This window comes from Neurospora tetraspora (genome assembly GCF_033439725.1).
Source record: "Neurospora tetraspora strain CBS 560.94 chromosome Unknown B0H65scaffold_6, whole genome shotgun sequence".
Taxonomy (NCBI): domain Eukaryota; kingdom Fungi; phylum Ascomycota; class Sordariomycetes; order Sordariales; family Sordariaceae; genus Neurospora; species Neurospora tetraspora.
In genome coordinates, this window is record NW_026944388.1 from 425,176 (window position 1) to 449,828 (window position 24,653).

Consider the following 24,653-nt stretch of genomic DNA (forward strand, 5'->3'; position numbering starts at 1 on the left):
AGGGAGTAAATAATGAAGATTGGGGAGTAAACCAAGATCAATTCTTGCAAGAGGAAAGATTGTGAACGGCTGACTTGAGGTGGAGTTGTCCTCCAAGCCTGCCTCTTAGGATGCAAGCCTGAGTAGCTCAACAACCGCCTCATGCCCATTCTTCTCCGCCATATGCAGCGCTGTCTGTCCATTCTCATCCTTAGCACCTGCGTCAACCTTGCCAGTATCGAGAAGCAGCTTAACAATCGCCTGACCTCTATTCCCCGTCGCCATATGCAGCACTGTCCGTCCACCCCTATCCTTAGCACCTACATCAACCTTGCCAGTATCGAGAAGCAGCTTAACAACCGCCTCATGCCTATTTGCTGCCGCCATATGCAGCACTGTCCGTCCACCCCTATCCTTAGCACCTACATCAACCTTGCCAGTATCGAGAAGCAGCTTAACAACCGCCTCATGCCCATACGCTGCCGCCATATGCAGCGCTGTCTGTCCATCCTTATACTGAGCATCTGCGTCAACCTTGCCGGTATCGAGAAGTAGCTTAACAACCGCCTCATGCCCCTTCTCTGCCGCCATATGCAGCGCTGTCTGTCCATCCCCATCCTTAGCACCTGCGTCAGCCTTGCCAGTATTGAGGAGAAGTCTAACAACCTCTTCAGATCCGTAGCGTGTAGCATTCATGAGCGGGGTATAGCGTCCGAGCCAGCCATTAGGATCGGCGCCGTACTCGAGAAAAAGCCTCGCCATCACCGCGGAGTCAGTGACTGCAGACGCGTGTAAGGCACGATCATAATTCCAGCCCTGCGGGCTAATGTCGGCGCTATACTCGAGAAGAATCTTTGCCACCCTGTTGTGTGCATGACGCAGGGAAATGTATAACAGGTCGGCGTCCTTTTCACAATAATCAGGGCAGAAGAATGTATGAGCCAGTGAGAGTCGCTCAACGTCATGGTCTTCTTTCATCCCCCTTAGGTATTCTACCTGTGAGACATTTCCCGCCTCTGCTGCCTCAGCGTGATCGAGCCAATGCAAAGATGCGTACTTCAAAAAGGGGTATTTGAGATGAAACTCATACCTCTCGATGCAGTCACCATCCATCCAGATGTCATCCAGAATCGAAGCGTTGGTTTCGATGAATGACAAACAGCAAGTTTTCAACCGATCATGGGATTGACCGATGGGATTCGACCCAAGCGTTGGGTCCAGACTCTGAAGTCGCTGATTTCGTAGGAGGAAATCTTTGACAGATTCGTGGATAAATTGAACCGTACTCTCGGCTTTAGGCACCTCGATGAGCCCTTTCGACGAGTAGGTTATGCACCGCTGGATGTCGTCAGCTGTCAGCTGTGACTGATCCCAAGGTCCTAGGTTTGTGACACCGGTGCCGGCCAGCGTGGCATAGTACACCTCTTCCGGCTCTAGGGTTCGTACTGCAAACAAAACCCACTGAAGCATTAAGATCGTCTCATGCTTATCCGGATTTTCCTTGCTCAGGATGTTCGAAAACAGCTCGTCAAGGTTACTGGGCACCTCGCGCAACTTCTGCTTCATCGCTTCGACCTTGCCATTGGCATGTGCCTTTTTCAGCATGGCGACGACGAGCACAACCCACATAAAGATACCTGATGCCTTATTGAGTACCTCCTCCTCAATGCGTGCAATGCGTGAATCCGCCATAGCCAGCTTATCATAGACGTACTTAGTAATGTCGGTATTATGTCCGGCCTTTTTTTCTACAACCAGCTCTTGGAATATCTCCATGCTGATGTTTGGATAATGGCGACTCGATAAGCAAATTCTGACATTCACTTCACTGATGCTCAAAGCTTCGAGGAAGTCCACCACGTTCTGGGCCTGTGATTCATTGCATTCGTCTAATGCATCGATAAGAATGACGAGTGGCGGCCATTGTCGAACCTGCATTTCGGAATGAAGGAATTCCTTGAGTTCTGCCTCTCGCCATTCCCATATCTGGTGGATTCGTTTCTTTCCGCGGAAGAGAGAAAGGAAGCGTTGATACGATTGTTCATCGTTATCGAGAAGTTGACAAACGAGGGAACGTAGCATGCCGAGAGGTGTCTTCTCTAGTGAGTCACCTCGAGCGTGGAAGAAGTAGGAAGCAACGATATGGTCCTCAAATTCCCGCTGGCAGTATCTCCAGATATGTTTCATCAGCGTCGACTTTCCGGTTCCAGGATGGCCTTTGATCCAAAGCACTCCATTGTGTTTTGATAAATCAGTGCGGTCGCGCCATTGTCGAAATTCTGTGGTCTCAAAAATCCAATCGCCAGTGTTAGGGTGGGCCAGGAAAATATCCTGACGGCGCGCGTCAATGTTGGAGAAGCTGAGGGATTGTAGACATTCTGTCCTCGTCAGTTTTGATGGAGACGTGGTGAGGAATCAGTATACTGACCTTGCTTCTCACATTTGGGGCGCTCAGGTTCTTGATCAGTTCCAGAGTAAGAAGCTATGGGATGTTAGCACAGGCCCATACCATCATCACCCGTGGTGGAAACCTACATCTATAGTAGTTGTAGTTGTATTGCGGCCCGGCGGCGTTGTTATTATACTGAGTCCCCGGGCCGGTATTGGCATTGGAGAAACCCGAACCAGAATTGGAGACAGACCAGGACCTTTTCATGTTGCAAGGATTGTGCTTCGGGATGTGTATAATGCTTGCTTACAAGATCAAACGTGTGAATTAAAGGAGTTGATCGTCTTGCAATGTTCAGGGAGAAAGCGAGGGGTTGGCAGAACGGAACGAGGAGATGAATATTGTCCAACTGGTTGGCCAACCAAAACTTCAAAGGTGTAGCGTACCCAAACTTTGGTTTGCAGCTTAGAAGACTCATCCCAACCAAAGGTGGTCTCAAAGCTGTGGGAAGGCGGATGTGCTAGTGAAATGTGCACATTTGCGGCATTAGCTGTTGACGCCTGGCCTTCCAGATCAGCCTAGGTGTCAAGATGCCTAATGGACACTACCTGTTAATGCCCAAATTCCCAGTCTGGCGTGGGTCGGCTACCAACCGCATGTGCCATTGGTAGTGTGAAGATATCCTTTCCGGGAAAGCTGAATGCGACGCCTGCCCCCACAACTGCAAGTAAGACGCCAATCTCCTAGACTGGGATCACCGTCACTTCGAGAGAGGTCCTAAGCAAATTCGGCCAATCAGAAGCTTCAAAAGAACAACTCCGCACCGAAGATAAAACACTTAGGCTCGAAGGGTCACCTGGCCAAGAGGGGATTGTCTGGTCTGGATGCCCTCCATATTTCCCATCATGGTGGGTGGAGGTATGCGAGGTTACTAACCCGACAACGCCGAGCCACAATGCTCACTCTTGGAGAAAAGGGTGCCAGAGCTGGGCCTTAGCCTACCTCTGTCCACCTTGGATCTTGCCTCTACCACCCCGAGTAGACGTTAAGACCAAAAGCACCTTCTCTGGTCCTTGGTGTATCTTTGCAAGCTGAGACAGCGTTGTTCTTCGTTTGTACTACTGTCGGACTGGTATGCTAGACGGTAGAGTCTCTCCGCTTCTTTGTAATCGCCTTTTTGGAAAGCAATATTCCCAAACCCCTTAAGGACAACACTTGACCCCATAAAATCGGGACCTGTTGAGTCGACTTATGCGGGTTTGAGTCCTGAGGAGGGGCTGTGTCGGCAGAGGGTCTTTTGGCTGCTGTATGTGATGAAACGGTAAGTTCATTGTTGTCACGGCGTAACCAGGGATGGGTACGATGTGCAAAGACTGTACTACCCTAATGGCTAACTTGGACTGAAGACAATAAGTTGAAGAAGGAAGGAAACTTCCAAAAGGGAAGGCTCGGTGGGGAGGACTGGGTTTTATACCCTGAACTCTGGGAGGGAGCCAGGCCAAGCCCAGAACCTGAACCATCTGAACCAAACCCGTGAATGGAAGCCACCCTCAATGGGATCTGTGCACGTGAAAGACCCTTGACGGTCCCAGCCGTCACACCATGAGCTTCTCCTGAGTGTTCTCGAGGACCTTTGCTACGATTTAGTGATAGTAAGTTTCCAGTTCCTCATCTAACTTTTTGCTACTCGTTTACTTACCTTATTTCTAAGCAGATTCTTAGCCTTCATATAGTCGTAATAATACTCGATCGCATAGTCTTTTACCGCTTTAGCTATTTGCGGGAAGAGTTTATAACTGGGGTAGGCGGGGATAGGAGGTAGGATAAGGATGGTTTTGTCTGGTCTAGTTATAGTATGCGTATATATATCCGCGATACTTATAATTATAGTAATAATAAGGCTTATAATTTTTGTACCTGTAGTCTCTATAATAATTTAGGATTTGTCACAGGGTTAGACCTCTGTGACTGTTGCACGTTGTGCAGGCTGCAGCCGCTTCTGAGACTGCTGCAGCCTGATTGGCCAAGTCCTCCCAGCCCTACGCGGCTGGGACCCTACTTAAGGCCAGTCTGCGCACAGCTTGCGACTGTTCCCTTTCTCCTTCGTGCAATTACGCATATCTACATCTACACTCTACCCTTTGCCCGTGATAGTTAATTGCACCTTTTAACTATTGCGTTCACAGCGCAAACCCCAAGATCCGTGGAGTCGTCGCGCGCTCAGTCAGCTGCGCAATCCACCCGTGCAGGAATCGCCTCGTCGAGTCGCAGATTCCAGCACCGCCAGTCAAGCTAGGTCGCGCCCTCGTGTCGCAGCGATCTAGTCCTCGCACCTCCGCGCCTATCAAGCCGCAGCGGTCGTGCCCGTCTCTTCATTCAGTGAATAAGAGACTGTTCTCTTCATCCAGTGGATAAGAGACCTCCCCTTTGTTCTACGTCGACGAGTTGTCGCCGTTTCCCTATGTCATTCATCAACTTCAACGCCGACGACGGTAGCGATCACCCCTCTCACTCCGGCAGCAACGACAACGACACCGACAACGGTCTGTCCAGCTCCGCCGCGGCACTTGAGTTGCCCGAGTTACGATCCCTTTAATCTCGGCGACCTTATCGACGTTCTCACCGAAGATTACGTCGCTAACACTAACGTCAGTCGTGCTGCTCTGGTCAAGGTCGACCTCACTCGCGGCATCGAGCACTTTCTGGGTAGTCTCAACAACGACGAGAGACCTCGTTTCGTTCCCCGCGACTACCTCGTCACCGCTAGCGAGATCGCCGGCGAGCCCGCCTTCCAATCCATCGTCGACCCCCTCGGTCGTATCTTTCTCTCCGTCCTCGAGGACAACCGTGTCGCCCGCCGTATCGCCGACGACCGTCAAGCCGACTTCGATACTCTCAATCTCGAACACATCGCACTCAAGCAGGAACTCGAGGACCCTAGAGCAACCATGTCCGCGGCCCCTACCGGTATCGTAGCTGGCGCCCCTCTGCCCAGACGTATTATCGAGGACCCTCCCGCGTTTGATGGCAAGGAGAAGGATCCCGCTCGCCGCTGCGAGACTTTCCGTGCTTGGAAGTTCCGTATTGTCACTGCCTGGCGCGTCGACGCCCCCCATTATCAGGCCGAGGATGTTAAGATCCTTCGTGCCGCCATACTGCTGGGCCCGGAACTTCTCTCTAGCGTCCAGGCGGACCTCGACGCTATGATGATAGAACCCGACAAGGACAAATGGCGCTGGAAGACCGGCGTCGACTTTATGAAGCACCTTAGCGATCGCTTCGACAACGTCGACCTAAAGCTCGACGCCTCTCGTCGCCTGGCGGATCTATATCAGAAGAACATGCCGTTCTCTGAATTCGAGGTCGAGCTGACCAAGCTCATGGACCGATGCAACCTCGACCCCGCCATGAAGGTTCACCACCTTCGTAATAAGATCAACAAGCGTCTTCGCGACGCCCTGGTTCACCGTAACCCCCCCCCCCCCCCCCCCCCCCCCCCCCGGCGAAAGCGAGTTCGTTAAGTGGCTTGACCTTTGCCGTCTCGTGGCCCGCAACCTCGATGACGCCGACCATCGCAACAAGTTGGCCAATCACTTCTACAAAGCAGACACCAACAGCAACACCGGTGGTGGCGGCGGCAACAGTAGCAACCCCGACGAACGCCCTGTCAGCCAAGGTGGCAACCAGATGGACCTTGACGCTGTCGGCCTTGCCGGCATCATTCACCAGGAGGTCCTCGACCAGCGTCAGCGTGACGGCCAGTGCCGCCGTTGCGGTCAGCCCGGCCACATCGCTCGTGGCTGTATCAACTCAGTCAACTATGGTTCTAAGGGCCGCCAGGACGGAAAGGAGTCCAGAAAGAAGAACCGTGGTGGTCGCGGAGGTGGTCGTGGTGGTCGCGGAGGTAATCGCGGAGGCAGCAACACCAGTGGCCAGCAGGCCGAGGTCCGCGCCGCCGACGCCGCTCCTGCTGCTGCAGCCGCCGCTGGCGACGAGTACTACAACGAGCCGGGAAACGCTTAGCCTCTGTGCCCAGTCGCGTACAGAGGCCTGACCGGTTACTAGCGTTGTGGAGACAAGTTTCAGACTCATCATCAGAGTCAGAGGATTTGGAAGAGGTACGGATCGAATCGTTAGATAGTTCGTCTTCAAATTCAATACTCTTGTCTTCCTATGTTGTAACCGGCTCGCGCAAAGATCATTGTGTTTCACTCGTTGATAGCGGATGCTCCGCCTTTGCGTTTATTGACCGCTCTTTTGTCCAAAAGCATAACCTTCCCCGTTTTCGCTTACTTCGTCCGAAAAAGCTTGTTCTGGCTGACGGTATAGTCAAAGGCATCATCTTTGAAGTGGTGAGAGCCAAGTTCCGCATTGGCCTTCACGAGGAAACGATAACTTTCTTAGTTCACGACATTTCCAAGAACCACCCCGTTATCTTGGGTTTCCCATGGATGCAGTTCCACAAGCCTGCGATCGACTACGAGAAGTGCGGTGTGCGCTTCAACCACCCAGACTGCCGTGGCCGCTGTCTGCCTCGCGATCTCACGAACGAGCAAACGACAGCGCCTCGAGCCCTCACCAGCCGAGTCTCTGTGGCCTCGGCTCGCTTACATAAGAAGGCCGCCCCCCAGCCCTCTCCCCCGCCTTTTCCTCCTCCCCCCAACACCTTCACTAGGGCTAGTACTAGCTCTGCCTCTGGCGGAGGAAATCCCCAGCTCCAGGAGAAGGAAACCGAGGAGCTACCCCCTCTCGAGAACCTAAGGATCTCGAGCGAACCCAGGACCGTGAGCGCCCCCGTTAAGGCACTCTTGGCCAGCCGGGCCGGGACCAAGGTCCAGGGCATCTCCGGCACGGCCGCCCTCCTCGTCAAAACCAAGAATCCCGCGCTTTACGAACCGCATATCCGACTCAACGGCAAACGTGTGTCCGCGGGCACGCGCCGCACTCTCGTCCGCAAGTCCACTGAGGTAGCCGGCGATTTCAACCCCAACGACATTCGGGAGCTCAACGCCGCCACGTTCAACTACATCTGCGAGAAGCGTGGGTTGCAGCCGTTCGTCACAAGTTATACCCAACTGGAGCGTCTGGCCGGCATTACGGAGACACGGGACTTGGACCTGACCGAAGAAATGGTCAACAACATTATGGAAGGAGAGGGAGAACAATACAAGGACAGTCTTTCCCCCGGCCTTCATAGTTTTATTGATAGTTTGGCTGGCAAGGCCGCCTCACAGGACGAACGAGACGCTGCCCTTATCGCCCGAACGATCGTCCTCACAGGGAACCTTGACACCGACGCGCCCGTCTGCGAAGAGACAATCCGCCGCGTTCAACTCGCTAAGATAACCGAGGAGGACGCCAGAAAGTTCCTCGACAAAGCAAACAGGCCCGACAAGACCGACGAGGAGATCAGGGCCAAGTTACCGAGCGTTTACCATGATCAGATCGCTGCTTTCCAGCCGGGTCGCGCCAACGAGATGCCTCCCAACCGCTCTTACGACCATAAGATCGAGCTCCGCCCGGGAGAACACCCCCCCAACGCTCGCCCGCGACCAATGTCGCCGCTCGAGGCCGTCGTCGTGAAGAAATGGATCGACGACAACCTCAGAAAGAAGTTTATCCGCCCTTCCCAATCCGAGGCCGCCTCGCCCATCCTGCTGTTCAAGAAGCCGGGCGGCGGGGTCCGTATTTGCGTGGACTACCGAGGGATTAACAACGTTACGATGAAGACACGGTACCCGTTGCTGCTTATTAAAGAGACCCTCGACGCTATCTGTAAGGCGAAGATTTTTACCAAGCTGGACGTTATTACGGCGTTCAATAGGATCCGTGTGAAGGAAGGCCATGAGTGGCTTACTGCGTTTATTACGCGTTTCGGTCTCTGAGAGTCCCTAGTGTGTCCTTTTAGGTTACAGGGCGCGCCGGGGACCTTCCAGAACTATATTAACGACGTATTACACGACATTCTCGATGTTTATACGACCGCTTACCTCAATGATATCTTAGTTTACTCTGAGAATGAGGAAGAGCACGTGGGCCACGTTAAAGAAGTCCTAAACCGTATGATTAAGGCCGTTCTGCAGATCGATATCGACAAGTGCGAGTTTCACACAAAACGAACGAAATACCTGGGCTTAATCATCACCCCGGGCGGCATCGAGATGGATCCCCAGAAGGTGTCTGCCGTGATGTCATGGGAGGCCCCAGACTCCAAAAGATCATTACAGCAATTCCTAGGCTTCGCCAACTTTTATCGCCGTTTTATCAAGCACTTCTCCATCATTGCAAGCCCCCTCTATGAGTTAACCAAGAAGACGGAAGATTGGCACTGGAATAGCCAACACCAAAAGTCCTTCGAAGCTCTCAAGAAGGCTTTCAGCAGCGGACCAACCCTTCGTATCTATGATTGGGCCAAACGAACGGTCGTCGAGACGGACGCTTCCAACTGGGCTTGCGGTAGCACGCTGTCACAATACGACGACGAAGGCATTCTGCGCCCGGTAGCGTATTTCAGTCAGCGACATTCGTCGGCGGAATGCAATTACGATATCTACGATAAGGAGTTGTTAGCCATCATCAAGGCGTTGGAGGAATGGGACCCGGAGCTCGCGGGAGCTCAGCAGCCGTTTGAAGTCTTCACTGACCACAAGGGGTTGAAGTCCTTCACAATCAACAAACAACTCAACCCCCGGCATTGCGTGAAGGTTTTCTCCGACGGCCAAGTCGCGCCCGTTTATAGAGATGGAACAAGGCTTGGCCTCGGAGCCCCACACGTAGGATAAGGCCTCGTACGGACGTGTGCCTTCTGAGTCCAATGCGGTGCAGAAGAGCCGACAATGTATTGCGGCGTCCTCATTTTCAGACGGCAATAGTTGAAGTAAGCGAATATGGCTACGTGATATAGGAACGCTGTAATATAGATTCTTTACAGGTGTTAACGTTATTCTGAAATGTTGTAGGGGGAAAAGAAGTAAGCCTACTTCCACCTGCTTCGGCCTTTTGTTATCCACGCAGACCAATTTAGATAGGAAGAAATGGATGAGTTTGTTGAAGAGTTGTTTCCACGAAATCTTGTAGCCGGCGGACGTCTCTGTATCGACGGAACCGGTAGCTGGAGCGGCTGGGAGCTCGGGGGCGGGCATACGGGTAGCGGATATGGCGATGACGGCGGGGATTTGTTGCAAAGGTGTAGGGCGAGACTGCTCTTGGCCCTTATCGTCTTCCCAACCCTCCGTATTGTGTAGTCGTTGAGATATCGTAGCTTTAGGGAACGAAAGTCTTGAGCGAGGTGACGTAGATGAGGTATTCGAGGATGATTGTGTTGTTTTGGAGGCAGCGAATGCTATATAGTTGACGATCAATGGATTGAGTTTGTAAAAATGCTGGAGATTCCTCTATCCTACCCCCAAGAACAAAATAAAAAGAAATTAGAGTACTATGTTTTCTCAAGGTTATGGTGGAGTATGAGGCGTCGTATTGAGTCTGTTTCTGTTTCACCATGTCAGGTTGGTGCGAGTTTATTCTAGGAACCTCGTGGAAGACAGACAGGAGTTGCATACCCGGCTGGGGCGTAGCAACTCTGACGTTCCTGGGCGCAGTGCTCGTTTGACTGACTCGAAGCTTCCGCAGTCCCCGTCTACGTAGCCTCGCTCATCGGCTTCCTCACCTCCACAAGCTGCTACTACGCCGTCAAGTATAAGCATCTCCTCTCCGTCGACGACGGTCTCGACATTTTTGGCCTTCACGGCGTGGGCGGTTACGTCGGCGATCTTTTGACGGGAATCTTCGCCGACAACTTTGTGCCCGCTCTCGACGGCGTATCCGGCAGCTCCTACGCTGGAGGCTGGTGGAACCGCAACTTCCGCCAGCTTGGGCTTCAGTTCGCCGGCGCAACCACTGCCGCGGCCTGGTCCTTCGTGGTTTCATGCATCTTGTTGTTCATCATCAACAAGATTCCTGGCTTGCATCTGCGCGCGAGTGAGGACTCGGAGATCAGGGGTCTGGATATCAAGTATTTGGAGGACGTGGACGAGGAGGGATTTTACATGAACGAGTGCATCCTGCATGGACGCACGCCGCCGAGGTGTTCTGGGTCGTTGAAGGCGCCCACGCCGGTTATGGAACCGGTCAGTGTTGAGGGGCCTGAGAAGAAGGATTAGAGGGGTGTGTTCCTGTGACTTTGTAAACGAAGCACTACTTGCTTAGCTCATCATAAATTTCAAATATTTCGAGTCGTAACCAGATGGGCCTGTTATTGCTAGCGGTAGACTTTGACGATTCCAAGAGGGCAACTTCACAACATTAACATGGACGTCAATTCGTACAGTTCAATATCCCAGTTTCGACTCTTTCTTACACCTCAAAGAAAACTTCATTGTATTTCCCGGTTCAAATTCGGCATTTTTCACATGATTATTGCCTGCTATCAGTTGGACCGAAGCACAACGGGTTCGGGTCGAGAAGGTTTCCGCTTAACAGTGGGTCGACGGGTCATGATGTCATGCAAGCTCTTGACGTCAACTGTCAGTGAACAACATCCGAAAGCGCGATGCTCATCCTCCGTTTCGATGGGTTTAATCTCTATTGATGTTCTATGGTGATGTTGTTGTTGGCAGCCGACTGGGCCTCAACAGGCTCAAGAGCGTACTCATCATTGGTTGTTGAGCCCATTGTCTTTTCAATCATGATGATATAAGCCTTGACGACTTTCACGAGTTCATGATTTCACTTTCCTCATTCGTTTCCATGTTGTCCCTGGCCAGATTCCAACATCGTGGAAGTTTAGGATCTCAGATCTCTATCGTGCGTGCAACCCGGACCCATCGGAGTTCGGTTCCAATGTTCGAGGTTCTCTTTGTGAGCATCACTACAAGGGAGTAACTGCACCGCACTGCACGGAAGGAAGGCACGAGCATGAATTTCAAGACACAACGGAGAGCTGATCCTTCCCTTAGAACGGAGCCATCAGTCATCACAAACTTACATTCATGTTGCCCGTCGCCGTCAATGGTGACACGCTTACATCTGGCACGCCTTTTCCTCTTCAACCAGACAAGCCGCCAATCAAGCATTTTCCCAATCATTCCTCTCCTTCGTCTCACGTCCAGGCAGCTACGTCTCGTCCGATTTCCATACATCAAACGCGTTGTATGATACTGTTTGTATGGTAAGTTATGCCCACACAAATCATGATGGATTGGGAAACAGAAAGAGGAAACATGACATGAGAAGAAAAGACACGTTGCTAATTTGATTTGAAAGGTTGTCATATGTGCCTAGATATATATGTTGATCGTTTATCCCTCCAATCCACGCCTTGTCGCCTTACAAGTAGATTACCTTCGATATTTCACCGTCGTGTGTTTAGCCCAGCTCACATGCTCCCGCAATCCGTGCCTGCCTACCACAGATCACCACCCAGTCAGTCATACTGGTGCGTTCACACAGTTATATACAGAGTACCTTTAGGATACAGGCCATAGCGCTGGAGCCAAAGAGAGCAGGAGGCGAGGGCGGTAGAACATGAAGGGCAAGGGAAGTAAGAACCAACGACTCTTTTGGTGAGGATATTGCACGATGTTCATTACGGCGAACTTTGGCAGGCGCGAACATGACTTTATCATTGGCTATATCCAATCCACACAGTCGATTCACAATGGTACCTGCCCGGTACACAGCCGATTTATCCGGCCCAGCCACCACGTCAGCTAGCACATCCCACACATCCCATTTTGGTTAGACGCTGCGGTTATATACCACACACTGTGCACGATGTACACATCAGTCCTTAAACGTTTGTTAGCGCGGTTTTTGTGACAGGGGTCTGTAAAACTTCATGATAGAACATCGGGACAACCATATTCAAAACGGAAAATGGAATAATGTGTATACTGTGTAAAGCCTCCAAAACGCATCTCTGGTTGAGACCAACTTCTTGTATGAAATGTGGTGGAATGGTGGTTGAGTTGCGAAGAGTGCGTAGTGAAGCCCCGCGCTAACGAACTTTCCAGGACTGATGTGTAGAAATGCTTCCTTCCTTCTTTGGCGGTGAGGGAGGGGTAGTTGATATCTGCCCCTGTTGTCACATTTGATAGGACTGTAATGAACTGGGTACCTCATTCCATAAATCGGACGGCCCTGGCACCCGAACCACTTCTTGGCCGTTCCATCTTCTTCACCCAAACTCGAATTTCAGCAAGAAGATAGGGAGATAGGGTATCCGAGATTCCACCATGAGTTCTACGGCGAAAAGAGAGGCCCAGTCGCCGGCACCTAAATCACCCACGCCTGCTCCCGCAACTCGAGCTGCTACGAGAGAACTCACGCCTGCTCCCTCAACTCCAGCGGCTACGAGAGAACCCACGCCCGGTTCTACATCTCCCGCTGCTGGAACAACGGCCCCTCTTCCGGGATCTCACTGGGCTGAACAGGTACGGCCCTTTTACGTTCCCCGTCGCCTAGTCACAATCATAATGGGAATCACCACTGACATATCTTGGTTACTTGCCCACTATAGGGACTTCCGGAAGAGGCCGAAAATGATGCGGATTCAACCCTTGGAAGTGATGTCGAGAGCTCGACTGCTTCGATTAGTTCGAGTATCCTCAGATACCGTACCGTAAACGGCCGTACCTACCATAGCGATAGCGTAACAGATGGGGAGTATTGGTAAGTTTGGACCAAGATCATAGCCAGCGTCTCTTGCACGTCATTCCTGGCCTCGCACAATGAAGCACTGCGCATGTATAAGGAAACAGCCGACGCTAACGAGCATTTTAAACTTTTATGCAGGGGCCCCAACGACGCTAAGCAGAATGAAATGCTCGATATTTTGTGAGTGAAACATGCTTCCCACCATCGGTTGAATCTCTCAAAGGCCTATCATGCATAGAGGTACCTTCATCCGAGCCTCTCAAGCTGTCTCTCCGCCTCCAAGGCCCTATGAGGCTGCTGAACAGCTGTTAGGTTGCGCTACTATTGTCTTCGACCCGTCGTCGAATCTCATAGCATCGACTGTCTGGATTTGGGACATACAAGCTGCAGTAGCTCTCCTTCTTCACGGGAGCGTCAGCACCATGTCGTGGCATCCCCACGTTCGCGAGACTTCGAGTTCTTGTAGCTAACCAAATGTTGCCTACCTCTAGCCATCATACGATGACCATTTGTCTGGATGGCAGGCTTTATGATGCCCCTCTTGCCAAGGATCCTGAGAATGCCATTGATATTGGCACAGGCACAGGTACGCCGACTTTCTACACTGTCTTGGTGGCTGTTTCCTTCTACACTGTCTTGGTGGCTGTTTCCTTCTACACTGTCTTAGTGACTGTTTCTTAAATACTAACTCGACATTTAGGGCTGTGGGCAATCGATTTTGCCGATAAATTCCCTAACTGCCACGTCGTGGGTACTGACATCTCGCCCATCCAGCCTAGTTGGGTACCCCCCAATCTATCTTTCGAGATTGACGACTACAACAAGGAATGGGCCTATAAGTCTGATTTCTTCGACTTTATCCACCTCCGGTGGCTGATCGGCACCATCAAAGATTGCTATGCTTTGTATAAGGAGGCTTACCGGTGCTGCAAGCCGGGCGGTTACATTGAGCATATGGATGCAAACGCTACTGTCGAATCCGACGATGGTTCCGTAGATAACAATACTCATGCCCTGGGCCAATGGGGCCCTATGTGGCAGGCGGCTGGAAGGAAGATCGGGTTTGAATGTGATATACTCAGCACCAACATCATGCAGAACGCAATGAAGGAGGCCGGTTTCGTGAACATAGTAGTGAAGGATTACAAGGTAAGTGCTCTGCTTCCCACCTCTACGCACCAGCGATTGCCAAAGCGTCTTTTTATCCTAGAATTTGGATGAATCTAACTACGGAATACTTTCAGGTGCCTATCGGGCAATGGTCCACGGACAAGAAGTTGAACGAAGTTGGTCTATACTTCCATGCCGTTATGAACCAGGACCTTGAAGGTGTTCTAGCGTTCATGTTTGGTAAGGTTATGGGGTGGACTAAAGAGGAGATCGCCAACTACATCAAACATTTGAAGAAGGAGATAAACAACAAGGATATTCATGGGTACTTCGTCTACCGCAATGTATATGGCCAGAAGCCATTGGATGCTTAATGTACGGCTGGGCAACAACACCGACCGGGGCTGGATAATCTCCCACGATAGGCGGTCGGATACCTCTACCTTAGGACAAGCTTCATATCTCTTTTTCTGTAAATAGTCTGAAAACAACATAGCTGAAACCTCGGATGACCGTCGCATTTGTTTTACATGGTTGACCCCAGATCGGGCATGTGCCTTCAGCCTTACCCGGCCTCCACCTGCATCCAAATGTGCACTAACACTCTTACACCAATGCTCACAAGGAATTTGCCAAGTATTTGTTAGCGCAAAGCTCCCCACCGGCATGCCTTCCTCAGCTCAGCTCGGGTACTACGTATGTCTTTTTTTTTTTTTTTAACTTCCTGAGCATTTAGTCTCCACTCACGACGTCCCTCCAAGTCATCACGTTGAGCGGCGGAATCAAAGAGCGCAATATCGAAAACATATATACCAGCTTCATAATACCCTAGCGTCTTCACAAGGTACCTCTACCTTACTACCTACATATCTACCTAAGGAAACCTGTTGGAAGTTCGTGCCCAGGTTGCCCAGTGAATGGCACTGGGCCGCCCATTCACCGGCACTCCCTTGAGGTTACAAGTATTTAGGCTGCCCTGGTCAGAACCAAGCCCTTTTCGTTGTCGCCTTTTCCAGCCTTCAACAAAACCCCAGTGGCGTTTTGGTAAACGAAAGCACGTCGAAACGGTCAACCACCTGCGCCTACAATGATCCCCTTCTACACAATTGCTACGAACTCCGTCCACAAAAGACGGTCATCGTCTAACTTTCGTCAGAGACGATACTGTGCTAGCAATCATCACCATCGGATTAACTCATCTAGAGGTATCGTTCCCCATGTAGGTACGTGTTACGGGTAAGGCTGAAGTAACAGCGGTGAGCCTTGTTCGTTAAACTGGGGCAGGGAGCGGGTGAGGAGACGGATTGCAAGGGGATCCATGATCTTTAACGACAGTTTCCAAAACGACATCATACAAATGATGATAAGTCATATCCAAATCGCTATTTACATGAGAGACTGGCCACATTGACATCCGAGGAGCATGGCACGATACATATACTACCCTCCGCTGAAATATTCACATTCACAACGCCCACCGGCGTCTGGCATGCCTCCCGTCGGTTATCCACCTTAAGCATCCAGCGGCTTTTGCGCCCTCACCATGCGCCACTTAACGACACCATGGATCTTGCGTTCCCTGAACTCTCGGCGAACAGCAGCGGCGTAGTTCGCGATTTCCTTCGGGGTCCACTCCAGGCAGTTGGTCATGAAATAGACAAGGAAGCCCTCAATGTCATGTGTCAGCGCCACGGACTGGTAGAGACCCAGCTGCTTCATCTTCTCGTCATCATCAGACCAGGGCGTAACGGGAACCTAAATCTTAGGGTCAGCTTCAGCTCGTCTCAAGGGCTCACGGACAAGGAAAGTCTTACATAATAATCCTCGGACGTAATGTTGGTGAACCCAGCGTTCTTCATTCCCTTTTCTATCGTATTTGAAGAAACCACGTTAACCTCGAGCCCGGTCTTCCGCCCAACCTCTTTCCAAATTCGACCCCACTCGGCCATGGCGGACTTTTCAGGCATCGTACCATCAAAGCAATATAGTTCAGCATCGCAGTCAAGTTGTTCAATCCAAGCACCGGGCTTCGCACACCTAAACGCCTCCTTATATAGGGCATCCCAATCCTTAATACTACCGGTAAGCCAGCGAATGTGAATGAAGTCGAAGTAGTCCTCCTTATAGGTCCACTCCGTAGATGCGTCATCGATCACGAAGCGGGCGTTTGGGGGTACCCAGCTAGGTTGAATAGGGGAAATGTCGGTGCCAATTACGTTGCAATTGGGATGATCGTCCGCGAAGTCACTGTTTTATGAAAAATAGATGGTAGCGATCGAAGATCGACCCAGGAATCTGACAGGTCGGTCTTACATGGCCCAGACTCCTGCAAGTACATATGGTTAGTAAAGTTGAGTAAAGGGGAGAGATGGTAGTTTAGGTTGATTAGCTTACCAGTGCCGGTACCAATATCAATAGCGTTCTCAATCTCCTTCTCATTGAGCGGGGACGTATACAGTTTCCCATCGAACAATTGAACCATAGCCTCGTGCATGATATCCAATACCTCATTTGCCTTGGCATCATTAGGGCCCCTGAGTGGTGTATATAGACCAGTAGTTAGTTCAGCTCCACAACATCAACGGGTACAGCACTCGTCTTACTAATGCTTTCCAATTCAGACGTACCAATACTCTCCGTCAGTCACAGAATCGCTGTGGTAGGTTCGTCCCAGGATATTACGGTAGTACAAAATACTAGAAGAGATCGAGACGGTCGAACTTTCGGTATCACTTCCCAGGGTCGAATCATTATCCTCATCCACCTCCTATACGTATAAAAGACTTTTCGTTAGCATCTGCCATTTTCAAAATGATAGATAAAAACGCTGTAATCATAAATGTCTCGTTCGATACTAATTAATCTAACTCACTCGCTAAGAGAAGAGAAGAGCGTCGTCGGACGAAGTGAGAGACAACCGTCGTTATGTAGGGCAGTGGGCCTGCGTCTGTCGGATGCAGATGCCACCGATGCCACTACTGCCTAACAAACGCCTCGTGGAAACCGAAAAGAGGATGTATAGACGAAACGAACCTGCTGGCCCCAATGGGCACCGGACAAAAGTGGAAGGTCAGGAGGCTCTAAAGACTCGTGGGCCACCGGAGACGCGGGACCAGGCGTGGGCGACTTCTCCTTCCCCTTTAGCGACTTTGCCTCAGGTGATGGTGACTGTGCCTTTTTGAAAGGGAACTCATCGTCGCGGATGGATATTGAAAGGGTTGAAAGATTGGTCAGTGAACTGCAGAGGTTGGCTAAAGTCGATGCTTGGTATTTTCGCGTACTAACGGCCTAATATATAGGATTTCTCGTCACCTAGTTACCCCTCTTCGAAAAAGAGTCTTCTGAGGCTGCCATTGTATGAATGAGGCAGGAGTCTTTGTTTTCTCTTACATGTCACATTGTGGCACTATGAGAATTGTTATTAAGGGGCGGTTTGTTGTCTGTAAATTACGCTAGATTGTTGCGCCGCTGCCTAGCCCAAGACTTTATTTAGAATTTGCTAAGCTGTAAGGGTTGATATCATAATGTAATGATCGCTATTAAAAGAGCGGTTTAGTATAACTAGGTGAACAAAAGAAACCTACGTTCACGAACCTACCTTCACGAACCTACCTTCACGAACCTACCTTCACTAATATACCTTCACTAACCCGCAGCTTTACCGGCCTCTAGAAAAACTACTCCTTATGGCGGTATATATATGGACGCAGCTCCAGAATCTTACGGGGGATATAGCAGCTCGAGCCTCGTCCATTGCCCGGCACCCCATAGTAATGCCCATCATGGCCACGGAACTCCTACTACAACCGAATCCTAATCCCCCAGCTTTTCCTTCTCCGGTGCTGCGTCCCTACCTACCACTAGTACCGGCGCCGATCGCTTATTACCAAACCCCACAGCCGGAACCGGTACCTCCCGCTCCTCCCTCCCTTATACCGGCAGTACAACCATAAAGACCTCTTCCCAACCAGGAGTATCGAGCCCCCCTGCCAATGTCGCTGCTTCTGCAACTGCCTACGGCGGCTTTGATGGTCTTCCCGCGTCTTACGAATCAGCTAGCACCGTCAGTGCCGGATACACCTCATTGGTCCGCCCCAACTCTACTTCTATAAATACCTACCATTCGTCTGTTTCGGAAACATAAGCGGAAGTAGGAGTGGAGGGTAACTGGGCAGGTAGGTACAATAGGGCACGTGCATACTTTGAGTGGAGTTGGAGGCTGCGGGCTTCTGATCCTAGAGCTGTGGTTGGCTTGTCGCTCTCAACGCCGCCGTCAGCCTGTTTCGCAGCCCTAGCATGCAGCTCTCTCCGCCAATCGACTCGTCTACAAAGGTGTTGGCGGCTGCGCCGGCAGCGTGTTGCAAGCCAACCACCATGGTTATGACATGCCAAGATGGAAGGGAAGAGGTAGGCTAATGCAGGCAGATGAAGAAGGTAGGTTAAGGCAGGTACATGAAGGAGGTCCATCGTGATCAGTTTGTCGTAGTGGATAAGCTCTTAACGTGAACCCACTACCAAACCCAAGGAGTAAAAAGTAGAGAAGCCCATCGTATCCTTCTATCATCTTCATCATCTTCCGAGCCTCAGCTATTTCCGTCGTGAATACCTTCCGCGCTTTAATACTATGACCTGCTAACACAGTTAATATACAACTTCTGCTTGCTTGATATCGATGTTGATTTTCTTTTATGACTTTGGAAGCTGAAAACTGGCTGATATACCCAAAACGGTGTACAAAATACTAAGATTTTGTGCTTTTCATCGTAGATTATCATAGTACCTAGCAATTGACAACTCGTCTGTAGGCTTTTTTGAAGCGAACGAGCTTTTCAATATATCGTCCGTACTATCCTAAGCGTATACGATTGATATAAATTGCAAGATTGCACCATTATTTATCATTAGGTTTGCGAGTTGACGACCAGATTTGATATCGGTATCAGTATTAGTATCCTTTGTGTTGCTGTCAACTTTAATTTGGGCATCACTGCAACCGACACTGATAGCAGCGTCATTATCATTATCGCTATTTTAATTACCACTGTCGTCGGTCCTGCTCCTCATCCTGCTCCTCGTCCTACTTCTTCTCTTCCTCCTCGTCCTACTCTTCATTTTCTTCATAGTCCCTCCCTTTAGTATCGTTATTACTGGCAATATTATTAATATTTTGAGACTGACTAAAATTTTGCCTTTTGCAATGTAGTAAAAGGGTAGCGTTTAATTTTTGTTTCTTCATAGGGGGCCCATAGGAAAGCTTTTTGGGGTTGCTATAGGATAGACTATAAAACCCCTCTTTTAGACAACTAACTCAATATTAATCCTGAACACTATATACTACACTACCTGTAAACGCCTGTTATCAGATATGTTCAGAGATATGCCACCGCATTCAACCTCAGCCAGGTCAAGAAAGGGAAGACCCAGTTTGACTGCTAAGTTGTATTTAATAATATTAATATTAAACTTTTGATTAGCCTATATAATTCGCTCCAACTTATATAAAAGCTATTTATTCCCGACCTTATGAGATAGGATGCTATTGAGACGAAAGGCTTTTATATCTTCGTAGTTTAGGGCTAATATATTTAAAAACTTGTTTTTGACTGAGCGTTCAACACTAGGCAGGTTGATAAACCTAGCAGAATAGGACTCCATGTACTTTTTCGCAACTCTAATTTCCCTCTCAGAGACTCAGGTACCAAGTATGCGAATATTCTTAGCACTATTCAGACAACATTATAGAAATTCTATTATTGTAAGGTAAATAATAGTCAGGCTGAATAGACCCTTGTGCTTAAAGGAGCCTTCTCCTTCATATTATAGTCATATTTCCCCAGTTAGTTCAATATGAGGCATTCAGAGCCCAGAGGTCTTATCGACGTTGGACGCTCGGGCTCGATATAGTAGGCATCATATAGACGTACTAAACTTACCTCTACATAAGAGGTTGTAGTCTGAGACTTATACTCTCTACTCAACTCTCTTCTCTAAACTTAGCTAGCTAGACTTATTACATCTATCTCGCAATATACCATCGTTAAAGTAGAAACAAAGTAGTAAAACGTATATATAAAAGTGTAAATGCTTTTTCTTATTCAAATAAAAACTCACTATTAGCTGTAATACTTTACTAAATTACTATCCCTATATCTTGAAAAATACTCCTAAATAGCTTGACCATCTTTACAGGTACTTATAATATAATTAGAGATACCAACGTCCACATTCTATAATATAACTAACCTACTTACTTTATTACTCTAAGTCCCTTTCTCCCTAACCCAGCGCTAAACGTACAAGTTTACGTCCCCTCTTTGTTTCGGTAGCGTCTTATCCCTCACAAAATTCTATTCAAACTCCTCCCACTCTATACCACCCGCCTTCGCCCTCTTGAACACTACCACAAAATCCTCCACCTTCAATCTGTTTATCCCTTTAACTCCGGTCGGTATCAGCTCCGCCATAGGTTAGGCGAATATCATTATCTTTTCTAACCCTATTTATTCTAATAGGTTCTTATCTTCGCGCAGCTCGTGGAGTAAGTACCCATATCTGGTACTATATAAACATAAGATCAGACCCCTTTACTCAACGGTTATAGTAATAAAAACGTCGTTTGTGAGTTCGTACCTCCTCTCTAAGCCCGCTATATCTCTTCCGTTTGAAGCTGGGTCCAGGTTACGAAACTGTAATGCGAGTAAATTTTCGTACCTCGCCAGATCATATAGATAGTCAATTTATATCGTCCTGGCCATCTTTTCTGTATCTTCACAGGCCCTCTTCACAGCGTCAACAACAGATCCCATATCATAATAGGCATCTGACTCAACGAGATAAAGACACTCAATCAACAACATCCCGCTCAGGTTCGCAGCGTCGAATAAGAACCCTCGCGTATTGCAAAGCACTACTACAGCTGTTTCGTAGTCGGGAAGTAGCCAGCAGAAAAATGTGGCGCCGACTATATTGCCGCCGTAGTATAAGGCGAGGTGTTTCTTACTCTCGCTTAGGTTGGTAAGCGGGGGTTTTTCAGTTTCGGCGTTAATATTAGCAACGTAAGATTCGGGCTTGGTGACGAAGAAGAAATAATCTAAATTATCGCCGTAGATCTTGCTCTAGATAGTACTCTCTAATCGTCTAGCGTCATTACCGTCTACACCTAGCCATTGTAGTCTAGGTGAGGCATTCTGCTCTTCGGAGGTCATTGGCACAGTAACGGTATTCTAACTGCTAGTATAAGTGTATATACTATTAAGTAGATTAGGGGAGAGTCTACTCTCTATATAACTGAAGAGATACTTTATACTACGCTCGGGAGGCGTATTGAGGTGGTCCGGATATAGAAGTAGGTTGCTATCTCGCTCCTCTTGTCTTTAGTTATAGATATCTATAATCTTACTATAGAATTTAAGAAGGTTAGAGGTAGTAGACGTAATACCTACTGCGGCGGCGAGTAGTGACAGCCCTGCATGACCAGCATTTGAAGCTTAGGATGGGAGAATCTCGACGGATTATGGAATATAGCCGTAGTATCTGTTGAAGCATTCTATGACCTTCATCCTAGAGATTACCCCGTTTGCATCTATACATTGCTAGAGATTAGACAGGATACCCGTTACTTAAACCAAATGCGACTTAGTAAAGGTCTTCGACATATCATTTCTCTCAGCCTCTATCAACCTGACATAGGTGTTATACATTCCAAATGGCTCCAAAACCTCTTTATAGACGAATTCCGCTCAGGAATACCCAATCTTTCTCTCAATGATTATAGTTAATAAAGTAAAATATTCGTTAAAGTAATTCCGCTTGTAGACAAAGGCCTTCTCAGACGTATAGGTATCGTTGGCTGGGAGATGCTAGAGTAGTGATACGATGGGATCTATTATCTACTATAGTATATCGCCATCGGGGCTCTCCCAAAGATTCGTCAGCCATTAGAATAAGGAGCGGAAATCTAATAGGTCGGCAATGGTAAACTCCTGGTTGGTATATATCTTTACTATACTGGGACTACCTTTGAGTTCCGGCAGGATTATTGAGACTGGGGTATCGAATTTGAGCTGGTACTTTAGAAAGTTATCTATCAGAATGCCCATTGCCGTAGAAATGATTGGCTTTGACATAGATGAGATAAAGTAGACAGTTTCCTGGTCCAGAAGCGCGAGTACTCCTAGACCCTTGGCCCTCATATTGAGAAACCCTTGTTGTCTATGGCGCAGGACTCCTATTGAAGCACCCACACTCCCAGAATCTTGAAATAGTTTCTCGAAGGTTAGTTTAGTAAGGGTCAAGATCTCCTCTACTGACAATACGCTATAAAGGAATGAGAGCTGCTTAGAAAGAGTAGTCAAATAATTAATATCATCAATGAAAGTACTTATTGTTAGTATATAGGTGAAAAATAAAAAAGGATGAGGCTTACCTGAATGCCATCGCATATGATCAGTGTAGAACCTTGTATGGAAAGGTTGATAGGGGAAGAAAGATTGGTCTTGGAGTGAAACTCTTAGTTATTAGTCTCTTGGAAACTCAAACGGTTCCTGAGACGGGGCGGATCAACTAGTTAATAGAGTTGATATAAGGTTTATAGAACTGAAACTGTAAGGACGAATGATGGAAAATAAAGCGAGAAGGATACCAGTTCTTATATTTAGCGGTTTCTGTTATATCCACAATCTACAAATAGTTGCAGCTTGTTCTCATTCAACTGGGATATATCTTGTTGGAGGTGTCCCGTGTCACGTGCGGCTGGCTGTGGCCCCACCGCACAGGGACATCCCTTGCCCTACTTCTAGACCTCCAGACTTCACAGTCAGATCTTACTCAACAATACATCACCATCATTGATTCGTTCGTGGTCGTTTACCCTGTTTCACATATCTAAACGCGGGAACTACACTCAATATACTCTACCTAATAGCCCCTAAGCTGTCCTTCGATCGGCTACGTATCACTTGCATAAATTTAGGGTGGTAGGTAGCTCCGTCAATGGGGTGATAGCTAGTAACACAGAGTTGGTGAGAATCGTGCCGCGAGGAGGTGGTGTAAAGAGCGTCTGTCCAACTCTTTTAGTTCGTCGTTAGGCTTGATGGTGACCCCCAACCGGTAGTCTGCATAAGACTCTGGCTTGTTCGCGGCCCACCATGCCTTGAAATCCGTACGCGCCTCCCTCTTAGAAAGTCGCCTTGAATGCGCAAGGGTAGCCAAGCCTTCATTGACTACCTCTCCCCCTTCCGCTCCCGCCTTAGCAAGTCCGTCGGCAATCTCGTTGCCCGTGACACCCACAATACGCCCCAGTCCTGTCCGAGTTCCGGTTTTTCTACTAATCGATCAACGAGACCTCTCTGTGGCCTCGTACCAAGGCCGCCTGGAACGCTATGCCGTAGTCCCAGCACCTCCATCAACCGCCCAGTGGACGAGCCAGCGATGTGGCGAAATCCTTAAAGACAAATGAAAGACAAAAGAAAAGGGGAAACCAAAAACGCTCTACTCCTCACCGCTCTCTCCCTCGCTGTCGTCCCTCGCGGCTTCCTCCTGCCGTCTAACCCGATGGACCAGCCTGTCCAAATCCGCCGTAACCCTCTCGATCTCGTGGCCTTGGCCAACTTCTATCCCTTCGTCCCGTAGGAACCCGGTGAAGTCGTCAGCGGTGCCTCCGTCGTCAATGTGCTTTTGCCCGAGTGTCTGGCGCCAAGCCTTCCTTGTGCAAGTCTACGAAAAGAAGTGGGAGGTCTGTATTCTGGCTATAAATCGCTGCCCCTCAGTGTTCTTATCTATGGGAGCGGGAAGGACAGGAAACGGGTCTTTTAATCACGTGGTAGGGTCAAAAAACTGAACCACCAGCTCCCATATCCATATCGTTCGGACGGAGGCATTACGGTGAGTGGGGAGGCGGCGCTAAGAAGATGAATATAATTGGGCGGATTACGAGAAAAGTTGACCGTCCTGACACTGCGGCTAGATCTTTTACACGGGTAACAACAAGATTGCACTCGGTCAGAAGTCCATTCCTAATTGGTTCCTAGTACTTCTCGGCCCAGTTATGTGTATGTAGATGAGAGCGTGGCAAGCGAATCTCTCGCTCTTGTTTTATTGGATCACGGTTTGGTGATCCACTACGACAAACTGATCACGATGGACCTCCTTCATGTACCTGCCTTAACCTACCTCCTTCATCTGCCTGCATTAGCCTACCTTCTTCATCTGCCTGCATCAGCCTACCTCTTCCCTTCCATCCTGGCATATCATAACCATGGTGGTTGGCTTGCAACACACTGCCGGTGCAGCCGCCAACACTTTTGTAGACGAGTCGATTGGCGGAGAGAGCTGCATGCTAGGGCTGCGAAACAGGGTGACGGCGGCGTTGAGAGCGACAAGCCAACCACAGCTCTAAGGATCCGAAGCCAGCATCCTTATCTACTCTACCGGATTGGGCCATGACACCCCCATGATTGGTACAAGCCACCAGGCCGCTGCTGCTGCTGAGTGTAGAAGAGCTCTTTGACGGATGCGCCTGGTT

At 49.3% G+C, this 24,653-nt stretch overlaps 8 protein-coding genes across 8 annotated transcripts; 3 read left to right on the forward strand and 5 right to left on the reverse strand.

Annotated features, from left to right (window-relative positions):
* Window positions 1–488: 488 nt before the first annotated feature.
* On the reverse strand, window positions 489–1,066 carry B0H65DRAFT_471353 (uncharacterized protein; the record flags this gene model as incomplete). The annotated part of the gene is made up of 2 exons (XM_062827091.1): window positions 650–1,066; window positions 489–580 (listed from the first exon to the last, which is right to left on the reverse strand). A coding segment is annotated over exon 1 (308 nt), but the record flags the coding sequence as incomplete, so codon positions are not given.
* B0H65DRAFT_408573 (uncharacterized protein) lies at window positions 997–2,364 on the reverse strand (the record flags this gene model as incomplete). Its single annotated transcript, XM_062823822.1, has 1 exon — window positions 997–2,364. A coding segment is annotated over one exon (1,368 nt), but the record flags the coding sequence as incomplete, so codon positions are not given.
* Window positions 2,365–3,155: 791 nt separating this feature from the next.
* On the reverse strand, window positions 3,156–3,825 carry B0H65DRAFT_471361 (uncharacterized protein). Its single transcript, XM_062827092.1, has one exon. The coding sequence runs from the start codon at window positions 3,591–3,593 to the stop codon at window positions 3,414–3,416; it is 180 nt and encodes a 59-aa protein (XP_062679058.1). The 5' UTR covers window positions 3,594–3,825; the 3' UTR covers window positions 3,156–3,413.
* A 1,004-nt stretch (window positions 3,826–4,829) lies between these two features.
* B0H65DRAFT_550611 (uncharacterized protein) lies at window positions 4,830–6,391 on the forward strand (the record flags this gene model as incomplete). Its single annotated transcript, XM_062829752.1, has 3 exons — window positions 4,830–4,939; window positions 5,022–5,829; window positions 5,891–6,391. 3 exons carry the CDS (start codon window positions 4,830–4,832, stop codon window positions 6,389–6,391), a joined length of 1,419 nt encoding a protein of 472 aa, XP_062679059.1.
* Window positions 6,392–9,628: 3,237 nt separating this feature from the next.
* Window positions 9,629–10,527, forward strand: B0H65DRAFT_540883 (ammonium transporter family-domain-containing protein; the record flags this gene model as incomplete). The annotated part of the gene is made up of 2 exons (XM_062829164.1): window positions 9,629–9,873; window positions 9,998–10,527. Exons 1-2 carry the CDS (start codon window positions 9,867–9,869, stop codon window positions 10,525–10,527), a joined length of 537 nt encoding a protein of 178 aa, XP_062679060.1. The 5' UTR covers window positions 9,629–9,866.
* A 535-nt stretch (window positions 10,528–11,062) lies between these two features.
* B0H65DRAFT_249998 (uncharacterized protein) lies at window positions 11,063–11,726 on the reverse strand. The gene has a single exon (XM_062822445.1). It carries the CDS (start codon window positions 11,635–11,637, stop codon window positions 11,158–11,160), a length of 480 nt encoding a protein of 159 aa, XP_062679061.1. The 5' UTR covers window positions 11,638–11,726; the 3' UTR covers window positions 11,063–11,157.
* Window positions 11,727–12,466: 740 nt separating this feature from the next.
* On the forward strand, window positions 12,467–14,651 carry B0H65DRAFT_471380 (S-adenosyl-L-methionine-dependent methyltransferase). Its single transcript, XM_062827093.1, has 6 exons — window positions 12,467–12,798; window positions 12,885–13,036; window positions 13,160–13,201; window positions 13,513–13,607; window positions 13,722–14,170; window positions 14,266–14,651. Exons 1-6 carry the CDS (start codon window positions 12,601–12,603, stop codon window positions 14,503–14,505), a joined length of 1,176 nt encoding a protein of 391 aa, XP_062679062.1. The 5' UTR covers window positions 12,467–12,600; the 3' UTR covers window positions 14,506–14,651.
* Window positions 14,652–15,643: 992 nt separating this feature from the next.
* B0H65DRAFT_540885 (S-adenosyl-L-methionine-dependent methyltransferase) lies at window positions 15,644–17,485 on the reverse strand (the record flags this gene model as incomplete). The annotated part of the gene is made up of 7 exons (XM_062829165.1): window positions 15,644–15,886; window positions 15,946–16,378; window positions 16,445–16,457; window positions 16,526–16,665; window positions 16,759–16,898; window positions 17,165–17,382; window positions 17,452–17,485. The coding sequence occupies 7 exons, from the start codon at window positions 17,483–17,485 to the stop codon at window positions 15,644–15,646; spliced, it is 1,221 nt and encodes a 406-aa protein (XP_062679063.1).
* Between the last annotated feature and the right edge of the window lie 7,168 nt (window positions 17,486–24,653).